We start from the raw sequence: 22,012 nt of genomic DNA, 5'->3' as shown, positions 1-22,012 counted from the left end.
AAACAATATCTATGGGTGCGTACCTTTCTCTCTGAAACAACGCTGTTAAATCGTTCGTCGGTTTCTGAAAAATACAAATATAACACAACGATAGTTTAGGTGGTATATCATTTCCTTTTATTAGGACAATTAGAAATAGCACTGAAAATCATATTCGGAAATAAATATTGGTTACTTTCGTTATAATACTCTATCGATATTAAAATGAAAGCTGTTAAAGATTACTGTATTAAAGACAGTACGATCCTTGGAGTAAATAATCCCGGTGAAATAATCATCGTTCCGTAATTAAACAGATTTAATACCATAGAAACGATAGAAAAGTCGCATCGTTCGGGTTTGCTTGTCTCTTCGGTAAAAAGGATCGAACTGCTGGACTCGTTATTACCCTAAACGATCTTGTCATTCTAAATCGTGCCTCCTTTAAGTAGTTCTAATATTAGATTATACCTACGATTAGCACAATATACCAAGTGGTAAAAATCACAATGTAATTTACGTCACGTTCAAACAGCACGCATTTGAAATTCAATATCGAGTTCACAATTTCCTTATTGTTCAAGGTATTTGCCCCCTTAACGGCTGAACCATCAAGACTTTTGCACAACCATTTTGATCGTTTCAATTTACACGTATCACTCAACGAACGTACCAAGAGTTTCTAAAATTCTCGAATTCACGCGCGATGAATCGGATGTTATACATAAAATAAATTCAATATTCAATTCTATTTACATATCACGAACGTTCATAGATTCGGAAGACTCGTGAACTGAATTGCTCAAGCTTTAAAGTCGTCATAGCGAATTAAGGATACGACATCTACAAACATTAATCAATTTGTTCAGAATGAATGTAATCACGTGCGATGTAACTGATAAGGGGTTCGCAATGAACAGAATTATTTGCTGCAAAAGTCTAGAGGTAATGTATCGACCTACTGATATGACGTCCCTAACACTTTCTAAATGGCTCATGAATGTTCCTTGATTCTATACTCTCAGATGTGTACGTGCGATACTCGCTCTCCCCTCGTCCACTAAAACAATTCAGTGGCAATTCCTTGGCGAGTTGACTGCAACCTTGAAGCGACCGGGTTTGGGCAAAAGTTCGATCACAATAAAAAATGGTGTAAATGTATAAAAGTGCGATTCGAAGGTAGCAAAACTTTTGTCCATACCTATTCTTAATCCAACCTACAGCCTCCTTTTATCTCCACGCCAACGTGCGTAATAACGTTTCGTGAAGAGTATCGATTCTACTATTTGAACACCTGCTTGACGAATCACAATTACTAGAGATCTAATCGGTCCTATATTACAAAATATTAAGCAACAATTTATCAAATGTCCGCGTACGTGAATTTGACAAGACTCGTTTTATCAAGCATCATTTTTCGCTTGACTCCAATTTCCATCCGAATAAAATCGATGATCCCCACGAAATGTACAAATACATCGAAAGAGACAGGGCTATAACGTCGAAATGTTATTTAATCGATTTATCTAATTCGATTCTATATCTCTGAAAACGACATAGGATCGCAGATCTATGCGCGAGGATGAAACTATTCTTTTCTATTTATTCGCCCTTCTCCCGATACTTAAATTAATTAAAGAAGCAATAAATAATAAATCGATGAATCCTCTGAAGATGATACCTCTAATGAGCCGTACTCTTAGACAGACGTTAACTTTAGGCTATGAGTAGTTGATTTTTCTTATGTTTTAACCCAATAGATCGATCGCGATGGTACTAAGACCTTTTGGACTAATAGTTGTTTTGAATTGCTCCGGCACAGGATACTCTGCCTGAAAACCCCCCCCAAAAAATACAACGTATAAATATACCAGAGTAGATGAAAACCGTACAATTGATGCGATTGATATCGTAAACAGCTTACATAATCCCCGTTGGCTTTTGGTACCATGACGTTCATTTCGCTAGACTTGCTGCTAATAACTTCTACGTCCATTGATTCGGAGCTCAGATACATCTGGCAACCGTCTGTTTTGTCGATGGAAATGGTAGGCACCTTTCCCAGTACCTGTGATCACAGAAAGACAAAAGAAACGAATTTATTTTACGGTAATTAACACCATCCACCAAAAATAGAATGTCTCAACTTCTTATCTGAAACACTCTGTACGCGATATCGATATTTTCGCTTTCTACATCGAAAAAGAACAACTGCCAGTCGCAGTATCTCTTGACTTTTCACGTTTCACGCAGTACATATTCTAAATAATAGTGGATACGTGTTGATGGCTTCTTAAAACCTACAGTTGTGTCTAAAACACCTCTCGTCAAGATGCATTGGCAGTTCGGTAAGATTTCGCTGACGTTCGTTACGAAATAAAAATTAATTACTCTCGTTTCGAGCGAACCTAAACGTGGCCTCGGTAATCATGTGTATCTAGGCGGAAATTTTGAACCTGTGCAAATGATCTGCGAAGTCGACTGGAGAGAATGCCCAAAAGCAATTGCAAATTACATTTGGAGTGAGATTGTGACCGACGTTCTCGACTGCTTGAAGAACGAGGAGATAGTCTGGCGGGTACAGAGAATTATTATTTTTCAGTTGTAATGAGTATCGAATTAGAGGTCTATGAACATAGCGATCGGGTAAGTTCTTCCTGAAACTGATTTCGCTTCTTCTATCTGAACGCTATGTTCACGATTAGCCCCTTCGAAAAGCAAACGCGAAAAGAAACTATTATCTTGCGTCGAGCATATTTCACTGATCGAATCAATAATATTTCAAGATCCTCGCCGTGTCCTTTGTCTGCACCATATTGTTGCGTCTGATGTTCTCCAAGACGAAACACGTGGACGATACTGTAGTTGAAAATGAGATTATCAACAAAGTCGGTTACAAAGTGGAGGACCTCGAGCTGAAAGTTAATATACTGACCTATAAAATGCAGTACGGTGCTTGGCCATTGCCTCATCAAATTCATAAATCGAACTTCAGAAAGAACCTGCGAAATCTCCGGCTGACCCTATCCAATCCCAACGACCGTAACGACTGGATAAAACACGTGTTATTAAGGTAACGAAAGAGCTACGAAAAGAAGGAGAGCTTCCACTTTATCGAAACGTTGTGTCGTTTTTTAGCCCAAGACGAAAAGAGTCGTACGTTTCGTGCCCGAAATATAATTATCCATCCGGATACCGTCTGACGGAACTGTTCGACGCGAAAACGAAAACCACGTATCCGTACTTTCGACGCGACGCTCTGCCATTGGAACGCAGCAGTAAATCTTCGAAAAGCAGCAGCGAGATAAAGTACAATTACACGCTCTAAATACGACGCTCGTAAATGTCATCGATATTCTAAGCTGGTTGTGCTTACAGGCTAAATTCCGTGTTTAAGAGGGCGAACGGTCGTAAGCAGCGCAAAGTGTCGAAAAGCGAACACTTCGATGCACAGAGCAGAAACGCGTTATCGTCCGCGCTCTGTTCGAGGGACAGGACCGCCAAATCGACAAGCAACATCAATAAGAATACAAAAGCGTTCAGAACGGACAAAATGACCGGTGCTTGCAAAAAATTCACTAAAACCATGGACGAGTGCAAACGGTATTTAAAAGAGTTACACGATAGCGACAAAAATCTAGGATTGGTCTGCAGTTCTTCCGAGCTCAGCGACGAGTCTTTGATGAAAAATGTTTGGCCAAAAACGCAGGTAAATATGAATGATGATGTAACAACTATTATGTCACTATCGACGATCTATACGATTATGTTGCAGCAGCGAATGTGTACCCAAGAGAACGATTTGGTCGATGAACAATCTGAAAAAAACGAAGAAAATGAGAAAGGAACGGATTTGAAAGTAACAGATTCGATGCAACGGAGCAAGGAAAATTATTTGGAGCTATCGAACGCAGTTTATCCGGTTTTAAAGTTAATCGACCAACGCTTGAGGCCTTCGAAAATGAATATAACATTCTGCACCGACGTGTTTCCGCGGCAATCGGTCTCGAGTATGTTGGTACCACAACCGTGCGAACGGAAGAAATTCATAGAAACGTCTCAAGAAACTCTGTACCAAGTGAAGAAGAAGCTGGAAAGTTTGCACGACGTGTTGCGAACGTACGAGATACAAAATCCTGACGCGCGGGGGAAAGACGGACAACATGAGGGTAGCAAGAACATAAATAACATTTGTCAGAATGTCATGAATACGCTTGTATCGGCCACGACGGAGGCCAACAATTGGAACGAAAAGAGAAGTAGAGTATGTTTTGATGCCGATGCCAGGATAAATCCCGATGAAATGCAACAAACGATCTACATCAGCTCGGAACAATACGAGAGTGACGACACGATTAAAAGTTCCGACTTGTCCATTCAAAATTATTGCACCATGTTCAACGCGTGTTGTCCACGAAACATAAACGAGCTTAATTGGTCGCTATTGAAGAAATCGGAGAATAAAATATGTTCTCTGAGCAATCAGAAGTTCGATGCAGTCGAGGATAATGGATGCCCCTTCGCCATTAAATACGATAAAGTTCCTGAGCGAATATATTACACCATTTCGTCCGACCTGTTCAAAGAAAAAGATATTAATAGGGAAACGACTGTAACTGAGAATTGTACGTTACCAAACATGTGCACTGAGAACTTCAATCAGCATGCTGTACCAATGGAAACCGACGAAGATTTGATAATACTGTCGCCAACGTCGAGCCGTACTGAAATGTCAAGAGACAGTGAATCTGATGATAAGTCCACGTCATTGTTACTTCAAGAAGCTTTGCAATTCAAAAAGGCACTACTGACGCGCGTTGAACTCGAAAAGGTATGTTGCATCGATGACACAAAAGAAAATATAAACAGCGAATCAGAATACAGTAAATGTTCTTACATTAATAATAATCTTCAGTCTAACTTTTTGGATATAATATCAGAGGAACAGTCTGTTAGTAGCTCCACCGACAGAACTAGTCATACTTACATGTTTCTCAATGTAAAACAGAATAAACAATCAGCACGTTCAACAATAGGGAATCATATAACAGATCTTACATACCAAACTGCGATCAACGATCAGAATGGATGTAGAGAATATTTTGAATCGAATCAAAACCTTTGTTCCCCTTCTGAATATTTCAGTTTCAGTAATATGCCTCAAAAGGAGAACGAAATTAACGCTGACAACTGTTTACAAGGAAACGAAGCTGCTGAAACGGTTCCAAATAATTTACAAATAAAACATTTGAATCATACTAAAGATAACTCTGATGAAAGACTTATGGATATGAAATTTACAAACTGTTTAAAGCATGTAGAAACGAATATAAGTAAACACGAAACACGCAATAATGAGATGGATGAAAGAGAGAACTCTGAAACGCATTACTTACGTATGAATAATACAAATGAGATTATAAATCGTAACGTTAGTAGCGTGGAACTGTTTTCACAAAATTTAAATGAAACTCTGTTCGACGAGGAGAATCAGAATCCAAATAAAAACGAAGGTTGTAATTTTTTAGATCCTGAATCTCTGAAACAGTGTGCAGACGTGTCATCCATGAAAAATGCAGAAGATGATTTTGTGAATACAAAATTTAATTTATCAGACGATGAGAAGTACATCGAAGACAATGAGATTTTAATGTCCAGTCCAAATTTTAGTTTGAAAAGACACCCTGGGGCATGTTCACTCATCGAGCAAACCCTAATAACAACAAGTACTGAAAATGCAGCAGAAATGGATATGATGCTAGAAAATGTGGATGCAATATATGAATTATCACCCTCTGAAAGTAAAGAAAACTCAATTGAAACAAATCTAATACAGGATTCCTTAACATCCAGTACAAATAATCACTCGAATAGCTCTAACATTCCAGAACCTCCATCTGTAACTGTAATGATTAATAAATCAGAGAATGAAGAAGAGTTCAATTTAAATTGGTCAAATATCAAAAGTAATTACAGTAATGATTACGTTGACGAAAAAGACGCACACACGATTTCAACAAACACGATAACCCTTCAAAAATATGATTGCATAGATATGGAGAATTATGACAAACACAAGCTAACATGCAATGATGATACACCATCGATGGAAAAACACAAGGAAACAGGAATTCATTGTGACCAAGATGACGCACTGAAAGATGAACAGAATAATTCAGATATAAGAAACTCGTTAATAAATCTGGATAAAGAAAATTTAATTGACGAGGCAGACTATAAATCTTATTCCAACCTCGTTTCTCCGCATAGTAGTTTATATTTCACTGACGAAGCTTCCAGTTCTATCGCAAAATTAAATAATACACGCTCAAACCATTTTGACGATTATTTACATTCGAATTCAAACATACAAACTTCAAAAGACACTACAAATGCCGATTTACTATCTATTTCGCAAGATATCGATGAAAAATTATCAAATTCTGAAAATGTACCACTATTTAAGGAAACAGAACAAACATCAAGAAAAGAAAATGAAATCTTAAATGATAACATCTCAATTTCGTACATCGATACCAATAATCATACCTTACTATCACCAAAAGATATGAATGCCGGTGATAAAGCACAATCCAATTTCTTAGTAAATAAATCAAACATATTAAATGAAGACCAAGACGCGTTCATGACAAACACATTATCGTGTCAAATTTCTCCAAGGGATGCAAGAGACAATATGATATTGAAAAGATTGAATAGAACAATGAAGTCAAGGAGTCAAGAAAATTACACTTCAAGAATTGAAAAGCTACAAAAACCAATTGCTCCGCAAAATATAATAGGTTTAAAATCTGATTTGGTAGATACTGTCCACGTCAAAGCAAAAAGTAATACAACTCCAAAACACGTAAAAGTCAGAGATTTATCCGTTGAGTCTAGACGTAATGCAGAATGTCACATTAAGTTGGATAAAAAACAGTCTCTGTCGCAAATCAGTTTTCGATCAAAGAAATCTGCAAAACATGTTACTTCACAGTCATATGAATCCCCGAGCAATGCAAACACAATAAATTACACTCACTCTTTAGAAACTAAATTAAAAAGTCATGGGAAACCAATGCTACCAATACCTAAAACCTCTTCAAAATCTTGCATACCAGTTCTAAAAAGTCGATTAGAAGCAGCGCGACGATCAGATAATGAAACAAGATCTAAGAGTCCAATGAGAGGACCGCTAACAATGACTATGCTTTGGAAGGATGATTTGTGTAGTAAAAGCCAAAATACAATGGAAGAATCTATCAAGATAGAAGGCAAATCAGAAAATAATGAAGAATATGCGGTAGAAAACAGCAACTGCGACAAAAGTATAGACGATAATCAAAACCATACTGGCAAGCAAGATTTGATAAAAGCATCATATACTCTAGAAAATTTAAGTGAAAATACTGACAGTAACAATACTCCACCAGAACAAATGGTAATATATGTTAACATATACACAAAATATGATCAAAACACGACGAAGATAGTAGATCCGAACAAGTTTTTAGAATATATTGAAAACAGAGAGTTAAACCTACAAAAAGAGACCAAAGGAAATCAATCTAACAAAATAGATGTAGAATTTTCAACAGACTCTATAGAAAAGGAAAAAAGTATAATGCACAAAATTGTTACCATCGTTTCTTCTGTCATAAATGGTAATGAGTTGGATCAAAATGTATCGTCCGAATTACCTGCACGAGTAATGAAAAATGATTCATTCACCAGCGCCAAGTTAAAACATTTATGTTTCCTTTCCGTTGAGCAAAGGGAAATAGATGTCACTGCCAAACCATCCGTAATCGATACAAGTACATCAATGTCGGATTTAGAAAAGGTTTCAGGTACATCGGAAAATGTATTAAATAAGTTTCAAATATGTGGTACACCTAAAGAGTTAAACAATGACGAATACATAGCATTCCTAGAAATTCTTCATCAAGAGCCAAACACTGTACATCTACAAGAATTACAAAACGTCTGCAAGAAACTTGTATCAGAATATAAAAAAAAATAAGTAATACTCGATCATAAATAGTACTTATTGTCTGCGTTTATAAAATTCCTTATTATCAGAACAATATTTTTATAATATCGGGCTTTTATTTTCTAATACAGGGCATGTACTTTATGTAATTATATTATGTATATATCTACACATTTCGTAATAAAGTTATTTTTTACACGACATTTGATCCAAGATGTAGGACGTGAATCATTTTCCATTTTTAGTAAAAAATAAACAACATACCTGCATTTGGACGCTCTGACAGTTGACGAATTCGATGCTTGCCACAACAGAGTCGAACACGACAGACGATTTACGACATGAATCCATAACCACAGAGTTGACTTTGCCTTTAACGACTAAGGTACTGTCTTGACATCGGAACATATAAATCACATTATTCATCTCAACGTTATCGACGAGCAAATCTTTATTTCCTTTATGGTATTCCTACAAAACAAATAAAATACAAATTTTGCGAATAAAATTAATGTTTTACAAATACAGAACAGAGGGTGTTATACCGCGTATTACTTACTATAAGCCATTTCTTTCCATCTTTAGTAAATACAGGTGGTTTGTCAATGGGTGCACTTGCAGGTGGTACGATTTTTGATGGTATAACATTATCAACTACCGGTGCTTTAAATGGCGCTGGACCAGTCCTCAATGAAGGATTCTTATGTGTCTGCATCTCGGAAGTGACTTTCTTTAAGTCTGTAAAATAAGATGTACCAATTAATAAAATTTTCTAATTACTGTTTTATTAGTATTTTATAACTATAGTACACTCACTCTTTGTAATAGCTTCTCCCTGATTAATTTCGGCGAAAAGAGCACTTCTGTCATCGGCAATACTGACTGGTGCTACATCTCCAATAGGCATGCATGGTGGTGGAGGTGGTGGTATGCCTACCGGTGCAGAGCCAGTTTTTGCCCATACCAATCCTGTTGTATGATGTTGACGTACGTATTGCTGAAGATCGCTCAGCGTTTGAACCCAAGCCTTGCACCATTCAGCATGTACTTTATTTCTGTAATAATAATAATGGCGAAACGTTTGATTTATTGTTATTTTTTAACAGTTTGCAATACGAACTTACTTCTCCTTCCAATCTTTTAATACACGGTTAGTATAAAATTGTCCAGCGTCGTTCATCTCTTTTACATAGGGTGCTGGTGTAGGTGATACAGCAACCCATCCTAGAGCTGGAATACTTTCACTAATTGCTGATAAATGATTAAAAAATTGAGATCCTCTATTTTTCTCGCGGAAGTCTTGAATCTGTTGAATTTGTGTAGATGTAGGTCCAAGAAGAGCAACTTGCTCTGATTGATTTACTGGGGATGGGCGACTTGCTGCGGTTCGAATAAATTCCAATTGAATTCTATAAAAGGAATGAAAATAATTAGCGATTATATTCAACGTTTAAAATAAAATTATAATGAGATGCTTACTGAAATGCCTTTTCTACAAGCTTGCTGTGAGTGGCTACATCACTGCCAATTTTCTCACTCAGCTTCAAGTATTCTCTTACAGGACCGGCCAAAAGATCTTCATAGCCTGCCACTGACATGCTGACAAATTTGTCTGATGCTGGTTTATGTAGAGATTGAGTAGGTGAGGCAGACTGTATAGATGCACTGCTTCCAACTAACTGTGACTTCTTTGGAGATGGTGTACTTGTTTGAACAGCAGAGTCTTGAGTTTCAGTTATAGAATGAGTCCGTACTTTCTCCAGTCGCTTGGTAACAGTCTCCAATCGATTTACCAATTCTTCTAAGTGATCTTCCTTATCACTAGCTTCGCAGCCTTTAATATAATTAAAAATTAACAAGTTATTGTATATGAAATATTTCAATTCTCATGAAAGTACTTTTAACATTTTAATAAAAGAAAACAGAATCTGTTTTTATTTTAAATCTTTAATCGTGAAATAAATCTTTCAATAATTAGAGAAAATATATGCACATTCGCATTTATGTCGACTACATTAAATATAGAATGAGTGTATAAATAGATGTATCAAGATCCACAGCCACTAGATCATTATGTTGTAAGCAGTGTCTAAAAGAAATAAAATCGTGTTTTCTTTCAACTGTTAAAAATATTCGTGAAAATTAAATTCAAAACAACTATAATTGCCCATTATAGTTGCATTCAAAAAGACTCTATAGGCAGACTCTTTGTATTGCTTCTATTATTACTGGTTTAAAAATAAGAAGAATCAAGTTCAAAAATATAAAAATAGAACATTAATTTGATTTATATCATAGAAAAATTGTTTAGATCTACAATTAAATTTAGAGCAATAGGCAATAGACAATGTAAATAATTCATTACTGCTGCTTTAATTCCGATCCAATAGTACGTAAATTTTAAAATCACACTTCATTCAGTTATTCGTTCACTTTATCGAAAATTATTTCTACTGGAACAAACGTTTGTGTGCGCGAGACCTTCTCGACTTTTCAGAAACTGGTGAAGAACTAAACCACAGTTCTAATGATGTTCGACGCGATATATGCCGGCCTATTCTTAGGAAAACTGCGAAAACTGAATCGCGAGTTATATGTACGTGGCTTACAAACTCTGCGTAGGTAGATACTATTTTGTATGGAGGACCTTGCGTGTTTACAGATATTCAATGCATAAAAAATTCTTTATACATTGATATTCCACATATACCTAGCAATCAAGTGTTAAATATTTTGAGATGGTTCATTTATGTGTATAAAATTACCAAGTTCTATATTTTATACGCACAATAAGGAAAAAGAATTTCTTTAAAAAAATTACAAATTATCGTAACGTAATCAACACGTCACTCGACGTATAAGGGTTGTCAAATAGTACACCGAGGTGAAAGGTAAATGGGTCACGGTGTAAAAATAGAACAAGGACGAAAAATAATGTATAAAACAGCGAAACGTTTCGATGCTGCCGAGTTCCTTGTCATAACTCCAAAACAAATAATTCCAGATATACATTACATACAAAATATATTTAACAGATAACAAAGCCATTATCGCGACACTATAGCAATGCTGTCCAACATGAGCCATTTAGCACAGGACGTTGACTGATGTTACGTTATCGCGTCACGTCCAAACACAATACCAAATCAAACCATGTAAGGGACAGCATTGTTCTACAGTATATTGGATCATTGGTAAAACAAAGTGTACGTTAGTCCAGCTATACGCGGTGTATTCAAGCTCGAGAAATTAGTTTCGATAAAGATTATAGAAAGTAAGAAATGGATTATGGGTGAGCCCTAACCGGCGTGCACCATCGGTCCTAGTGGGTCAAACCTCACTCTGTGCTCCGACGCATTTTGTGCGGCGTGCAATAAATCGGAGAAGAATCTGTGTCGTCTTAAAGCTAGTTCGTCGCGGGCGACCGGCGTCGCTGGTGGTTCTTGCATGCCACTGCACTCTTCTGAATCATGATCGTCCTCCTCCGATAGCCAACGGGGAACTGACGGAACTGCGCATCATACACCCGAATATAGACACCTTGTCCACATTAAATCGTCCATTATATGCAATTTTCGTATTCACGATCGAGAATAATTCAACTAGTTGGACAGAAGAGAGAATCGACTTAAGAAACCCCCCCACCATTTATCCAAATATGGAAATCACTTTGTTGGACGATGACTAACGATGAGATTAATCATATCGCAAGTACTGGTAAGCGCCAAGTGCTAAGTGTTCGTGTAATTAAAAAACAAATAAAGGTGGGAGTGTATGTGTACGAGTCATAAAACGAACAACCAAATAAGGCCATATTTCTGGGCTGGGTGTCCTGCATGGAATTTCAAAAAGTCGATTCTTTCTACGGCCAGATTGTAATGAAATACATTACACAAACACGAGAACAATAACGTAGATCGCATTACTAGGAGCACTAATACATATTAAACACGGTAATGCGATTAGCGTCAAAGGCAATTTCCATTATGCTCTTAATGAACTTTGGCCCGGTGAAACATTATTATTATCGTCAAAGAAATTTGATTACACTGAAATACTGTTCCGAAATGGTACGCGTGTAAATAAAGAGCCAGGAAAAGTAAGAAAATTGCACACATGAAACAATTTATGAAAACAGAAAGGACAAAAATACTGCATCAATAAAAATATACCTGGCGTCGTCTTTTTATTAGCATTGTCATTCGGACAGGCTTCGAAAACGGAATCGTCGCCTTCTTCTTCTGGTCCATCATCGATCGTTCTCTCGATATACGCGGTAGAAGAATCGTAAAGATTCGTTTTAACAATGGTAGGAACACCGGTATTCAGTATTACCTGCATTAACCCAACCCCGACGCCCCCGTCACCAATCCCGCTCGTATTATCACATCCATTTACTTCTGCACTTCCACTCGCATCTTTGATTCCATTTTCCTCTTCCCTTTTGTTCTCTTCCGTTCCATCGGTCGCATTTTTAGCATCATCGTCTTCCTCTTTGTTCGATTCTACAATCGATTCCTTTCTCAGTCGAGAACCATCGATTTCATCGCGTTTACCGGATGGCAACGGACTCTTGACAGTCAAGTCATCGACTACTTCCGCGGAGCAATTCTCCATAGATGGAGAAACTTTCTCCGATCTCTGTACGTCGCCGTTCAGCTTTTCTTCTCGTCCGATTGGCCCGTCCTCCTCAACTTTAGCAACTACCTGCGGGTCTATCGCTTTCTGACTTTGCTTCGTCACATCGCCGTTCGTCTTCTCCTTCTTCGCGCTCTTATTGCAAACACAGCATTTAAACATCGTCAATATCGATTATGGATTTCCTTCGTATCAGCAAACGCTTGCCGTGGCTTTTAGTCTTAACTTCGGAGGTTTTAAAAGTAATAGCCTTACGTTTGGGGTTAGGTGTATTCCAATATCGATCTAGTTCGTTCTGTATCGCGACTACTATCGATCCGTCAGACCGGAAATGATCGATGTGTGTAAAACGCGCGTTAAAAATTCGGTAAAATATATCGTACGTTTCAACGAGAGAAATATAATTTCGGAAATATATACAAGACTTAGGGTGTAACAATGTAAAATATCAACTATGAATTCAGAGTGCGGTGTTGATTTATGGATTAAATATTATAATTTTTAACAATCAGAGTTGAAAAACGCTTCTTAGTATGTAACGATTATCGAGTCGGAATATGAAAAGTAGCAACGAGTAAAAACGCTTTAATATTTAGACTCAAGTTCAGCACAGACCTCTCACAGCCGAAGAAACCGGTACTTGAATATTTTAGGTTGAGCACGCGTTCTAGCTAGTCCTTCGTAGGCAGCGGAACTTGACGATCAAATATTCTATTCCAAGTGAATTTCCCACGGGAATCACGCACTATAAATTGTTCAGCATACAAACGAACTTCAATTACATTTACTCACAGCCAGTTCGTATGTTTACGGTCAGCGTTCGTTGACATTGTAAACTCCTATTGCACACCCAATAAAACGATGTTAGGTTAAGTAATTAACGCATATTATTTCCTCTTTCTATTAAAAACATGGAGCATGTAGTATTAACAGGCAACGTATACTGAAGAAACCATGTTTACCGCTACTTCTGAGACAACAGAGATAAAACTGATTCAATTGTTTCAACAATCAAGATGTCCTTTTTAACTGTCACGAACAAGCAGCAGTTTTTGATAACGCTTTAATAATATTTCAATGAACTATCGTAAAAATCACATAACGTTTTAAGAAACTGTAACTTCTCTCGATAACGCAATGATCGATTTCAATTACGTGCAAGTTTACATTACCGAGATTAATCCGATGGCAGAAATGGGCGTTGCACGTTAACCGAGTTTTCACTCTATACAGACACGATCGTAAAATTGCAATTACATGCGTTCGTCTTGAAACAGCAAATATTGTGTTTTCATCTTCTAACGGCTTCCAATTACGATTAACGGAAAACACGGACAAGATGAAATTTTCGTCGGACAGCAAATACACGCCCTTCCTAACGGCAACGATACACCCCTACAAACGTAAACCGTGACCACGTTTCTCATAATCGCACAGGAAAAGCTGGAGACTCGATATAACTTGCAATGAGTCAATAGATAAACACGCACACGTATACATCAGAAGCACATGCCATTACCGTATATGCAGGTAATGTATGTAGCAAAGTTACGTACGTTGATACGGTGACGAGCAAAAATATGAATGAACGAATACCCAATCATTAAAAAAACATTGCATACATTCATTTACCGTGAATCACTTCTGTTGATTCGACTATAAATAGTTTAAACGACTATGTAAATTAACACCGTCCCAGTATCAATTACTGGTATTATACTTCAACAATAAATCAAACACTACGCAAAACATACGCTAACACGCGTTCCAAATTATTTGGTACGCTTCTAAATTATCAATGCGATGTCATTCAATTTCGTTGTACGGATTAATGTGTTTGGGTCCTCGAATAATTCCCAAATGTTTCGAACCAGACGAACATGTCCACCCTCGATAATTCCGGCCTAACTGGCACTTGACAACTGCGTGAATTCGAACTGATACACAAATGGAAAATTTTAATTCAATTACGAGACCCGTGAGGGTGGAGTTTCTGTCCTCAAAAACAGCCTACTTTGGAAGCAACCGGCGCAATACTCTACCGCTTCTGGTTTCGACCGGCACACTGCGGTGCTGCCACAGTGGTCGAGACCCGAAATTGTTGCAAGTTCCTTAGGTAGGAGCCACGTGCACCCATAGGACTTTCGAAATACGACTTCGTTTCTAACAGGACTACAGAACTTTGAATTCTCTTTCCTCGTCGCTATTAAACAAATTCTATAAATCACTTAACTTATAATTCACACTTTAGATACGTTCATCAACATCAACCAATATAAAGACAACAGTAATATTATTGCCCATGCATTATTGCTCAAATTAATCATAAATCAGAAACGGAGGTCCGTTATATGTAATTCTACACGTACATGTTAATTCTAGAATTTAAAAAATATGTAACATATACTTGTGTTCATAACAAACACGTCTATAAATATATTTTACTTATTATCAGTCTTCACATTGCACTGATAAGTCACTTGTACTGATAATGATAAATGATATGTAATATTTATCAAAAAACTTTGTTGTGATGTAAGCATATCGTCTATAGAGCATAAATAATACAATGAATAATTTAGAATACTATAAATTACAACGTGAATACACAATTTACGACACAATATTTAATTAAGTTTGCACATTACGTATATTCTAGATACGCGATATTAATACAAATTTAAAGATTATAATTTTAAGTAATAATTATAGAATTTTTAAATCCGTGTGAAAATTTATAACAAATAGTCGAACATTTGGAAAATGTTGCAGAACTTTCATCTGAATTTCTTATCATCGCGCACACACACTTAAGTTATCAGTATTTTAAATTTTATAATCAGCTTTACTCGTATCTATATTATTACTATCTTAAACTTATTTTTATAAAACAACGAAAGTGTTCTTAACTCATATATAAACATTATCTTGAATCATTTTTCATATAAAAAAAGAAATCACTTGGTACTCACGATTTTTCCACATATTTAAAACCTTTTTGTAAGCACCTGGTACCATCAGAGAATCGTTCTGTGCGATTTTACGAACTTCGGACATATTAAAAAATCTATCTTTTCGTTAACAGTTACGCGGATAATTAAAAAAAAGACTACATAAAATCTAAAGAATAGTACGTTCGATGTGTAACTGATGAATGATGATAACGGACTCACTTCGTCAGCTTTCACGATGGAATTTTAATCTCGCGTCAGAATCACAGGACCGTGTCATATAACCAACCTAATAGTAAAAAATCTCAGCAACGAAATTTTAAACTTCTAATTAAACGAACGTGAAATTATATGACTAAAACGATAGCTTTAAACAAAGAGAATTATATATACTTTTATAATTTTGTATATTTTTTCATACCGTACAATAAATTTTCTTAATTAAATTTTGTATTATAAATTCGTATATCCTTTATGTTCGTATATTATCGAAAGACAATTAAAACAACTTTGCTTTAAAAAATGTCATTTATGAACATGGAAAGTAGAGAATGAAAATCTTTGTTTCTACGATACGTATAGATACATACTTCAATGGTATATATACTTTACTTAATCGGATTTCGTATATTTATTCAATATTACGAGGCATCAAGATTCGTTACCAGGTGTCAAGTGTCAGGTGCAGCATAGTATGACTCACAGTCAAAACGCAGCAGGAGGTATAAACTGCACACGTATAACCATGTTCATAACCAAACTAAATACTCCCTTGTATCTTTTAATAAAAAGAACTACAGTTCTAATTTTTTCACTCGCCTAATCGAATATATTACACGCCTCGTGTATATACATGTGTAACGTCAAAGTATGAATAATGTGAACTACGATAACTAGTAAATAGTAAAATGTTTTCAGGAAAGTTGATATACACCTAGCGGCTATGGTGTGTGTGTTAATAATTATTATGCGAAATATGTGCACTTACTCACCAATATGAAGCCTCGCTGAAGTTCAGCAACATGTATGCTGTCACTTTGTGACAATTGACTCAACAACAACACAACAAACACGATACACAAGTGATAAGAATTCAATCTGACAACATTACTACACTGGGGCGTTTGCCGGATACCGGAAGTACTACTCTTGCTATTATAAGAGCTTAGAATTGTTAACTGCACATGCGCTTACATTTAAGCGCATTACCTTCAAAAGAAACGCATCCATTCCTTGCATTATTCCTTTAAAAATCTAAAATCATCGAATGAATAAGATTCAAGAAGAAACAGCTTTACTGCGTAATAGATCAATAAAGTTGTAACGATTTACGTTCTTGAACGATTTTAAATTTAGTGTTATATTTTTTAGTAGAAAACTATAATTCAATCGACAGAGTATAATTACACGTATAATAACACTTCCACAGAGATCTTTTGTGTCTGTATCCTCTGAACTTAAACGTAAAAATATATTATAAAGTAATGCTTTGAATGTTCCTTACTGATCCATATACTGTTTAGTGCTGCCATCTAGTTCTGCAGTCAAACAAAGTGACTGCAGTAATTATGCTGAGTCACAATAAATTTATCTAATATTTAAGTCTTTTTCTTTAATAATATTCCTTATCGTAAAGTTATTCATGGTTTCCTAGTATTTTGTAACAGTAACCTATAATTATAGTATAATTATTGATACCACATATGCATCTGTTTTAAACTTATAATATATGATTTTTGAGAATACAAACTTTACTACAACTTTAAACTTTACAACTTTGCTGAAAAAATAATATACCTTAATATAAAGTGATTGATTTTGTTGATTTACAACGAATTTAAAACAGGGTACGTAAAATATCACAAACAAAATCATGAGCACAAAATTCATATTTATTGAATCAATGGAAATTTTAAACATAATACCTCAATATCACACACTGCTAGGCACGTTCTTGATTCTTTGGCTTGCTTGGTTTATTGCTAATAGACATTATAACAGACACGAAAGAGTGCCAACAGAAGATGAAGTTGAAAAGAAACTTGCAGAATGGAAACCTGAGCCATTAATACCTAATCCACAAATAATTCATCCTTCTCTAAATCCAAGATGTGTAACATCTAGAGCTGGAAAAAGAATAATAGTCAATGGTAAAGATTGCTTAAATTTAGGCACACACAATTACTTAGGTTTAATAGAAAATAAAGAGATAGAAAAAACAGCAATAGCAACAGTCAGAAAGTATGGTGTAGGATCTTGCGGCCCACGTGGATTCTATGGCACTGTTGATGTTCATCTTGAATTAGAAGAGCGTTTAGCAAATTATACAGATACAGAAGAAGCTGTTGTATATTCATATGGATTTAGTACAATAGCATCTGCAATAACAGCATATTGTAAGCGCAAAGATCTTATATTTGTTGATCAAAATGTAAATTTTGCCATACAAAAAGGATTAGACGCATCTAAAACTAATGTTAAGTATTTTAAACACAATGATGTGAAAGATCTGCATGATCTATTAAGAAAACAAGCAGAACTTGATGAACAAAATCCTAAAAAAGCATCCAAAATTAAACGCTTTTTAATAGTTGAAGGTATTTATATGAATACTGGAAAGATTTGCCCACTACCACAGTTAATTGAACTTTGTAAAAAATATAAATTAAGAATATTTATTGATGAATCAATATCTTTTGGAACTCTTGGTGCACATGGAAAAGGTGTGACCGAACACTTTGGTATTCCTAGACACGAAATTGACATGATTATGGGTAAGTAGTATCATTAGACATGTATAATAATTGCAGGTAATTATTATTATACGTGAATAATGTATTTATGCAATTTGTAGGATCTTTGGAAACAGCTATAGGATCTATTGGTGGTTTCTGTGTGGGCACATCATTTGTTATTGAACATCATCGTTTATCCGGACTTGGATATTGCTTTTCTGCATCTCTGCCACCTCTTCTGACATCAGCTGCTATTACTTCCCTAGACATTATGAAAAATAATCCACAGATATTCCAATCACTAAAAGCTAATTGCATAATCATAAGTAACGGACTTCTAAACATTCCCTCTTTGGAATGTTCAAGTTGTCCAGAGTCTCCAGTAAAGCATGTCCATCTGCAAGGAAAACTAGATCACAATACAGAAGCAAGATTACTTTCCAAAATCTCTGAAAGATGTATTGAAAATAATTTAGCTGTTATAACTCCTGTCTATTTAGAAGCAGAGAAACATTTAGTCAGGCCTAGTCTTAGACTTTGCATTTCTACTATTCTTGATAACAATGATATTGATTTTGCACTGAATACATTAAAAAAGTGTACTGAGGAAGTTCTATCATTGGAGGAAAATCAAAAACTTTCGAAAACAATGTTCTAAAATTAACAGAAATATTCTACATACATACTATTTATTAACATCCTTGTACAGTTATGCATTTATTGTACAAACGCGAAAAGATCTCCTGATTGTACAAGCAAAGCATTTCTCTATTCTACAAATATTTTATTTTTTATTCAATATCATGTCATATCCAAGCAATTGTGATATGTTTTATATTTAAAAGATTAATTTAACAGTATTTCTGGATATATACATTGTCTTATATTTGACTTTGAAGAAACAAACGAATGCAAAGTACAAAATAGAATATATAAAAACAAGTTTGTTATTTTGTATTTTAACTATTCATAAATTTATTGTTTCACGTATATGCTTTAAAGATACTTGTATGAAATTATATTTAAAATTTACATTACCTAATTTAATATTATGTATCAGTGATGTATAAATATACATATCTTCTGCAAACTGCACTCGACAGAAACGTCATAAGCGATCGCACAAAGTGCTGAAATCTTGTATTCCTTTTCTAAAATATAAATCTCACTTATCTTAATTTTGCCTAAATTGTTTGTCCTATCCTATTTCCCTACTAGATTTATTTTTCGGTAATTTTTTAACGTTTTCAATTACATTTACGTCCACTCGAATTAAACTATCGTAATCATTTGTTTCCCCCAACAACATTGTTTAAATACTAATATATAAGTTTATTTAAATAATTGTATGTAATTTTATATAAAAACTTTAAACTGTGCAGCAGAGCGATTAGAGCGATTTCGCTGGTTAGAGCGATTTATCAAAAAATTGAGTAAACCGTATATTTTGTTCAAATTTAGTTCACATATATACTAGATAATTAAAATAATATACAACTCTATAGTTTTATGAATTAATACACAAGTAATTTTTTGAAATTATGAAAATTTTACAGCATGATGACGCTTTTCCGGTAATATGGCTGATAGGTTTGTAAAATGAAGAAATTGTAACTTCCTGTTTCTTCCCCATTGCATTCACGTAGGTTGCCACGGTAAGTGTATTCTGTTCTACCGTTTATTCAATAAAATAGAAAGTTAACTTACATTCTGTATTCATTAATTGTTTTGTAACATTATATACACTATATTGTATAAATGCAATCGAGAAAATGGGAAATTTATTTTTAATTTTTCAAGAAATTAGTAATAAACAGTTTCTAAGGTTAGCGTGCCATGTGGCCATAACTGAACTGGACTGATAATATAATTTGTATATTATCTTCTGCATAAAATATCGGTGCCCGCTTATGCTTTTTTATTGATATAATGATTCTATATGATGATAAAATAATACGTCTGATAATTCCGAGAACCATACAGAAGCTAGAAATAGTAGAACCCATCTGTGTGCGGATTAAAAGATTATAAATTGCATATGTCATGTCTGATTATAATTTTATCGATACATATTGTAACAAATACTGTAGATCTTATTTTAATAAGTCTTCTTTTTCTTTTAGTCCTTAAACTTTTTACAATCCCTACACACACACTAAGATGGGTAGGGAGGATAAGGCAACATGGAAATCCAATTACTTCACCAAACTTGTTGTAAGTATCTTGTAATAATATATTTGCAATATTTGGATGTGTGCTTCCATTTCTGGATTATCCTCATGAAAAATATTATATCTTTATGTAGCAACTTTTGGATGATTATCCCAAATGTTTCATCGTGGGTGCAGACAATGTTGGCTCTAAACAGATGCAACAAATACGCATGTCCCTTCGCGGGAATGCTGTTGTATTAATGGGAAAGAATACCATGATGAGAAAAGCAATTCGTGGTCATATAGAACGTAATGCTGCATTGGAAAAATTACTGCCACATATTCGTGGGAATGTCGGTTTTGTTTTTACTCGCGGAGATTTAATTGAAGTAAGAGACAAGCTCTTAGAAAACAAGGTCAGAGCCCCAGCTAGAGCAGGAACCATTGCACCACTGAGTGTAATCGTTCCTTCTCAAAATACTGGACTCAGTCCTGACAAAACATCATTCTTTCAAGCACTGAGCATTCCCACTAAAATTTCGAAGGGTACTATTGAAATTGTGGTACGTATATATTATATAATCTTTGTAATCTTATAATTGCAGTTTTGTTAAAATTCAAATTCGTATCATTATATTATGTTTATATTTTGTACAATTGATGTTTCATGTTTTAGAACGATGTTCATATTTTAAAACCGGGCGACAAAGTGGGCGCGTCAGAAGCCACTCTTCTAAATATGTTAAACATTTCTCCTTTCTCGTATGGTTTAATCGTTGAACAAGTATACGACTCCGGTACTATTTTTGCACCTGAAATTTTGGATATCAAACCGGAAGATCTGCGCGAAAAATTCATGGCTGGAGTTGCGAATTTGGCTTCAGTATGCTTAGCTATTGGCTATCCTACGGTAGCCAGCGCTCCGCATAGCATTGTTAACGGGTTCAAGAATCTGTTGGCTATCGCTGCTACTACTGAAATTGAATTTGCAGAAGCTGCTACAATCAAGGAATATATCAAAGTATGTCTACTTTAAATTATTATATGTTATTATAATGACTACACCTATGATGACAAACATATATCTGAAAATCCTATTTAATGTGTCAGAGCTAGCAATAGCAGAACCCACTGACACTTTAGGGTTTTTTTGTTGAAAAACGCATAAAGTGCCGTCTGAAATTCAATGTAGAATATACACTTTTTTTTAAAAGTTATTTAAATTTATGTATGTATTATTATTTTGTAACATTTTTGTAGGATCCGAGCAAATTCGCTACAGTCTCTGTTGCTGCTGCACCAGTTGCAGCTGCTGTAGAAGCACCTGCTGCTGAAAAGAAGGAAGAAAAGAAAGAAGAATCTGAATCCGAAGACGAAGATATGGGATTCGGTTTATTCGACTAAACTGCATATATGTATATCTATACATACGTATATGTTTAACATATGAAGCAGAGGGTCATGACCACTACACATTAATGTTAAACCGAATTTATAAAATGGAAACTCGAATAAACTACTTTATACAATATGTTGCACATAAATTTGATCTCCTGATATATG

General features: G+C 35.2%; 3 protein-coding genes across 7 annotated transcripts; 2 read left to right on the top strand and 1 right to left on the bottom strand.

Moving 5' to 3' along the window:
• Positions 1 to 94: 94 nt before the first annotated feature.
• On the bottom strand, positions 95 to 16,997 carry LOC122401696 (adenylyl cyclase-associated protein 2). Of its 5 annotated transcripts, XM_043404011.1 has the most exons (10): positions 16,554 to 16,997; positions 12,145 to 12,745; positions 11,277 to 11,483; positions 9,452 to 9,806; positions 9,097 to 9,381; positions 8,789 to 9,027; positions 8,532 to 8,710; positions 8,237 to 8,443; positions 1,904 to 2,047; positions 95 to 1,811 (listed from the first exon to the last, which is right to left on the bottom strand). In XM_043404011.1, the coding sequence occupies exons 2-10, from the start codon at positions 12,587 to 12,589 to the stop codon at positions 1,728 to 1,730; spliced, it is 2,145 nt and encodes a 714-aa protein (XP_043259946.1). In that variant the 5' UTR covers positions 12,590 to 12,745; positions 16,554 to 16,997; the 3' UTR covers positions 95 to 1,727. The 5 variants fall into 5 exon arrangements, with proteins under 5 accessions (XP_043259946.1, XP_043259937.1, XP_043259972.1 ...); XM_043404002.1 differs by lacking the exon at positions 16,554 to 16,997 and having other exon boundaries at positions 12,145 to 14,086; XM_043404037.1 differs by lacking the exons at positions 11,277 to 11,483; positions 12,145 to 12,745 and having other exon boundaries at positions 16,554 to 16,936.
• A 122-nt stretch (positions 16,998 to 17,119) lies between these two features.
• On the top strand, positions 17,120 to 19,422 carry LOC122401685 (serine palmitoyltransferase 1). Its single transcript, XM_043403975.1, has 2 exons — positions 17,120 to 18,335; positions 18,416 to 19,422. The coding sequence occupies exons 1-2, from the start codon at positions 17,435 to 17,437 to the stop codon at positions 18,952 to 18,954; spliced, it is 1,440 nt and encodes a 479-aa protein (XP_043259910.1). The 5' UTR covers positions 17,120 to 17,434; the 3' UTR covers positions 18,955 to 19,422.
• Positions 19,423 to 19,920: 498 nt separating this feature from the next.
• Positions 19,921 to 21,980, top strand: LOC122401678 (60S acidic ribosomal protein P0). The gene is made up of 5 exons (XM_043403960.1): positions 19,921 to 19,951; positions 20,420 to 20,510; positions 20,602 to 21,012; positions 21,126 to 21,470; positions 21,710 to 21,980. The coding sequence occupies exons 2-5, from the start codon at positions 20,457 to 20,459 to the stop codon at positions 21,851 to 21,853; spliced, it is 954 nt and encodes a 317-aa protein (XP_043259895.1). The 5' UTR covers positions 19,921 to 19,951; positions 20,420 to 20,456; the 3' UTR covers positions 21,854 to 21,980.
• The last annotated feature ends 32 nt before the right edge of the window (positions 21,981 to 22,012 follow it).

Source organism: Colletes gigas, unplaced genomic scaffold (assembly GCF_013123115.1).
Source record: "Colletes gigas isolate AHSC1104 unplaced genomic scaffold, ASM1312311v1 Colletes_gigas_Sc00002, whole genome shotgun sequence".
Lineage (NCBI taxonomy): Eukaryota > Metazoa > Arthropoda > Insecta > Hymenoptera > Colletidae > Colletes > Colletes gigas.
Note: the sequence above shows the minus strand (reverse complement) of the source record. Positions and strands in the feature narration are given on the sequence as shown.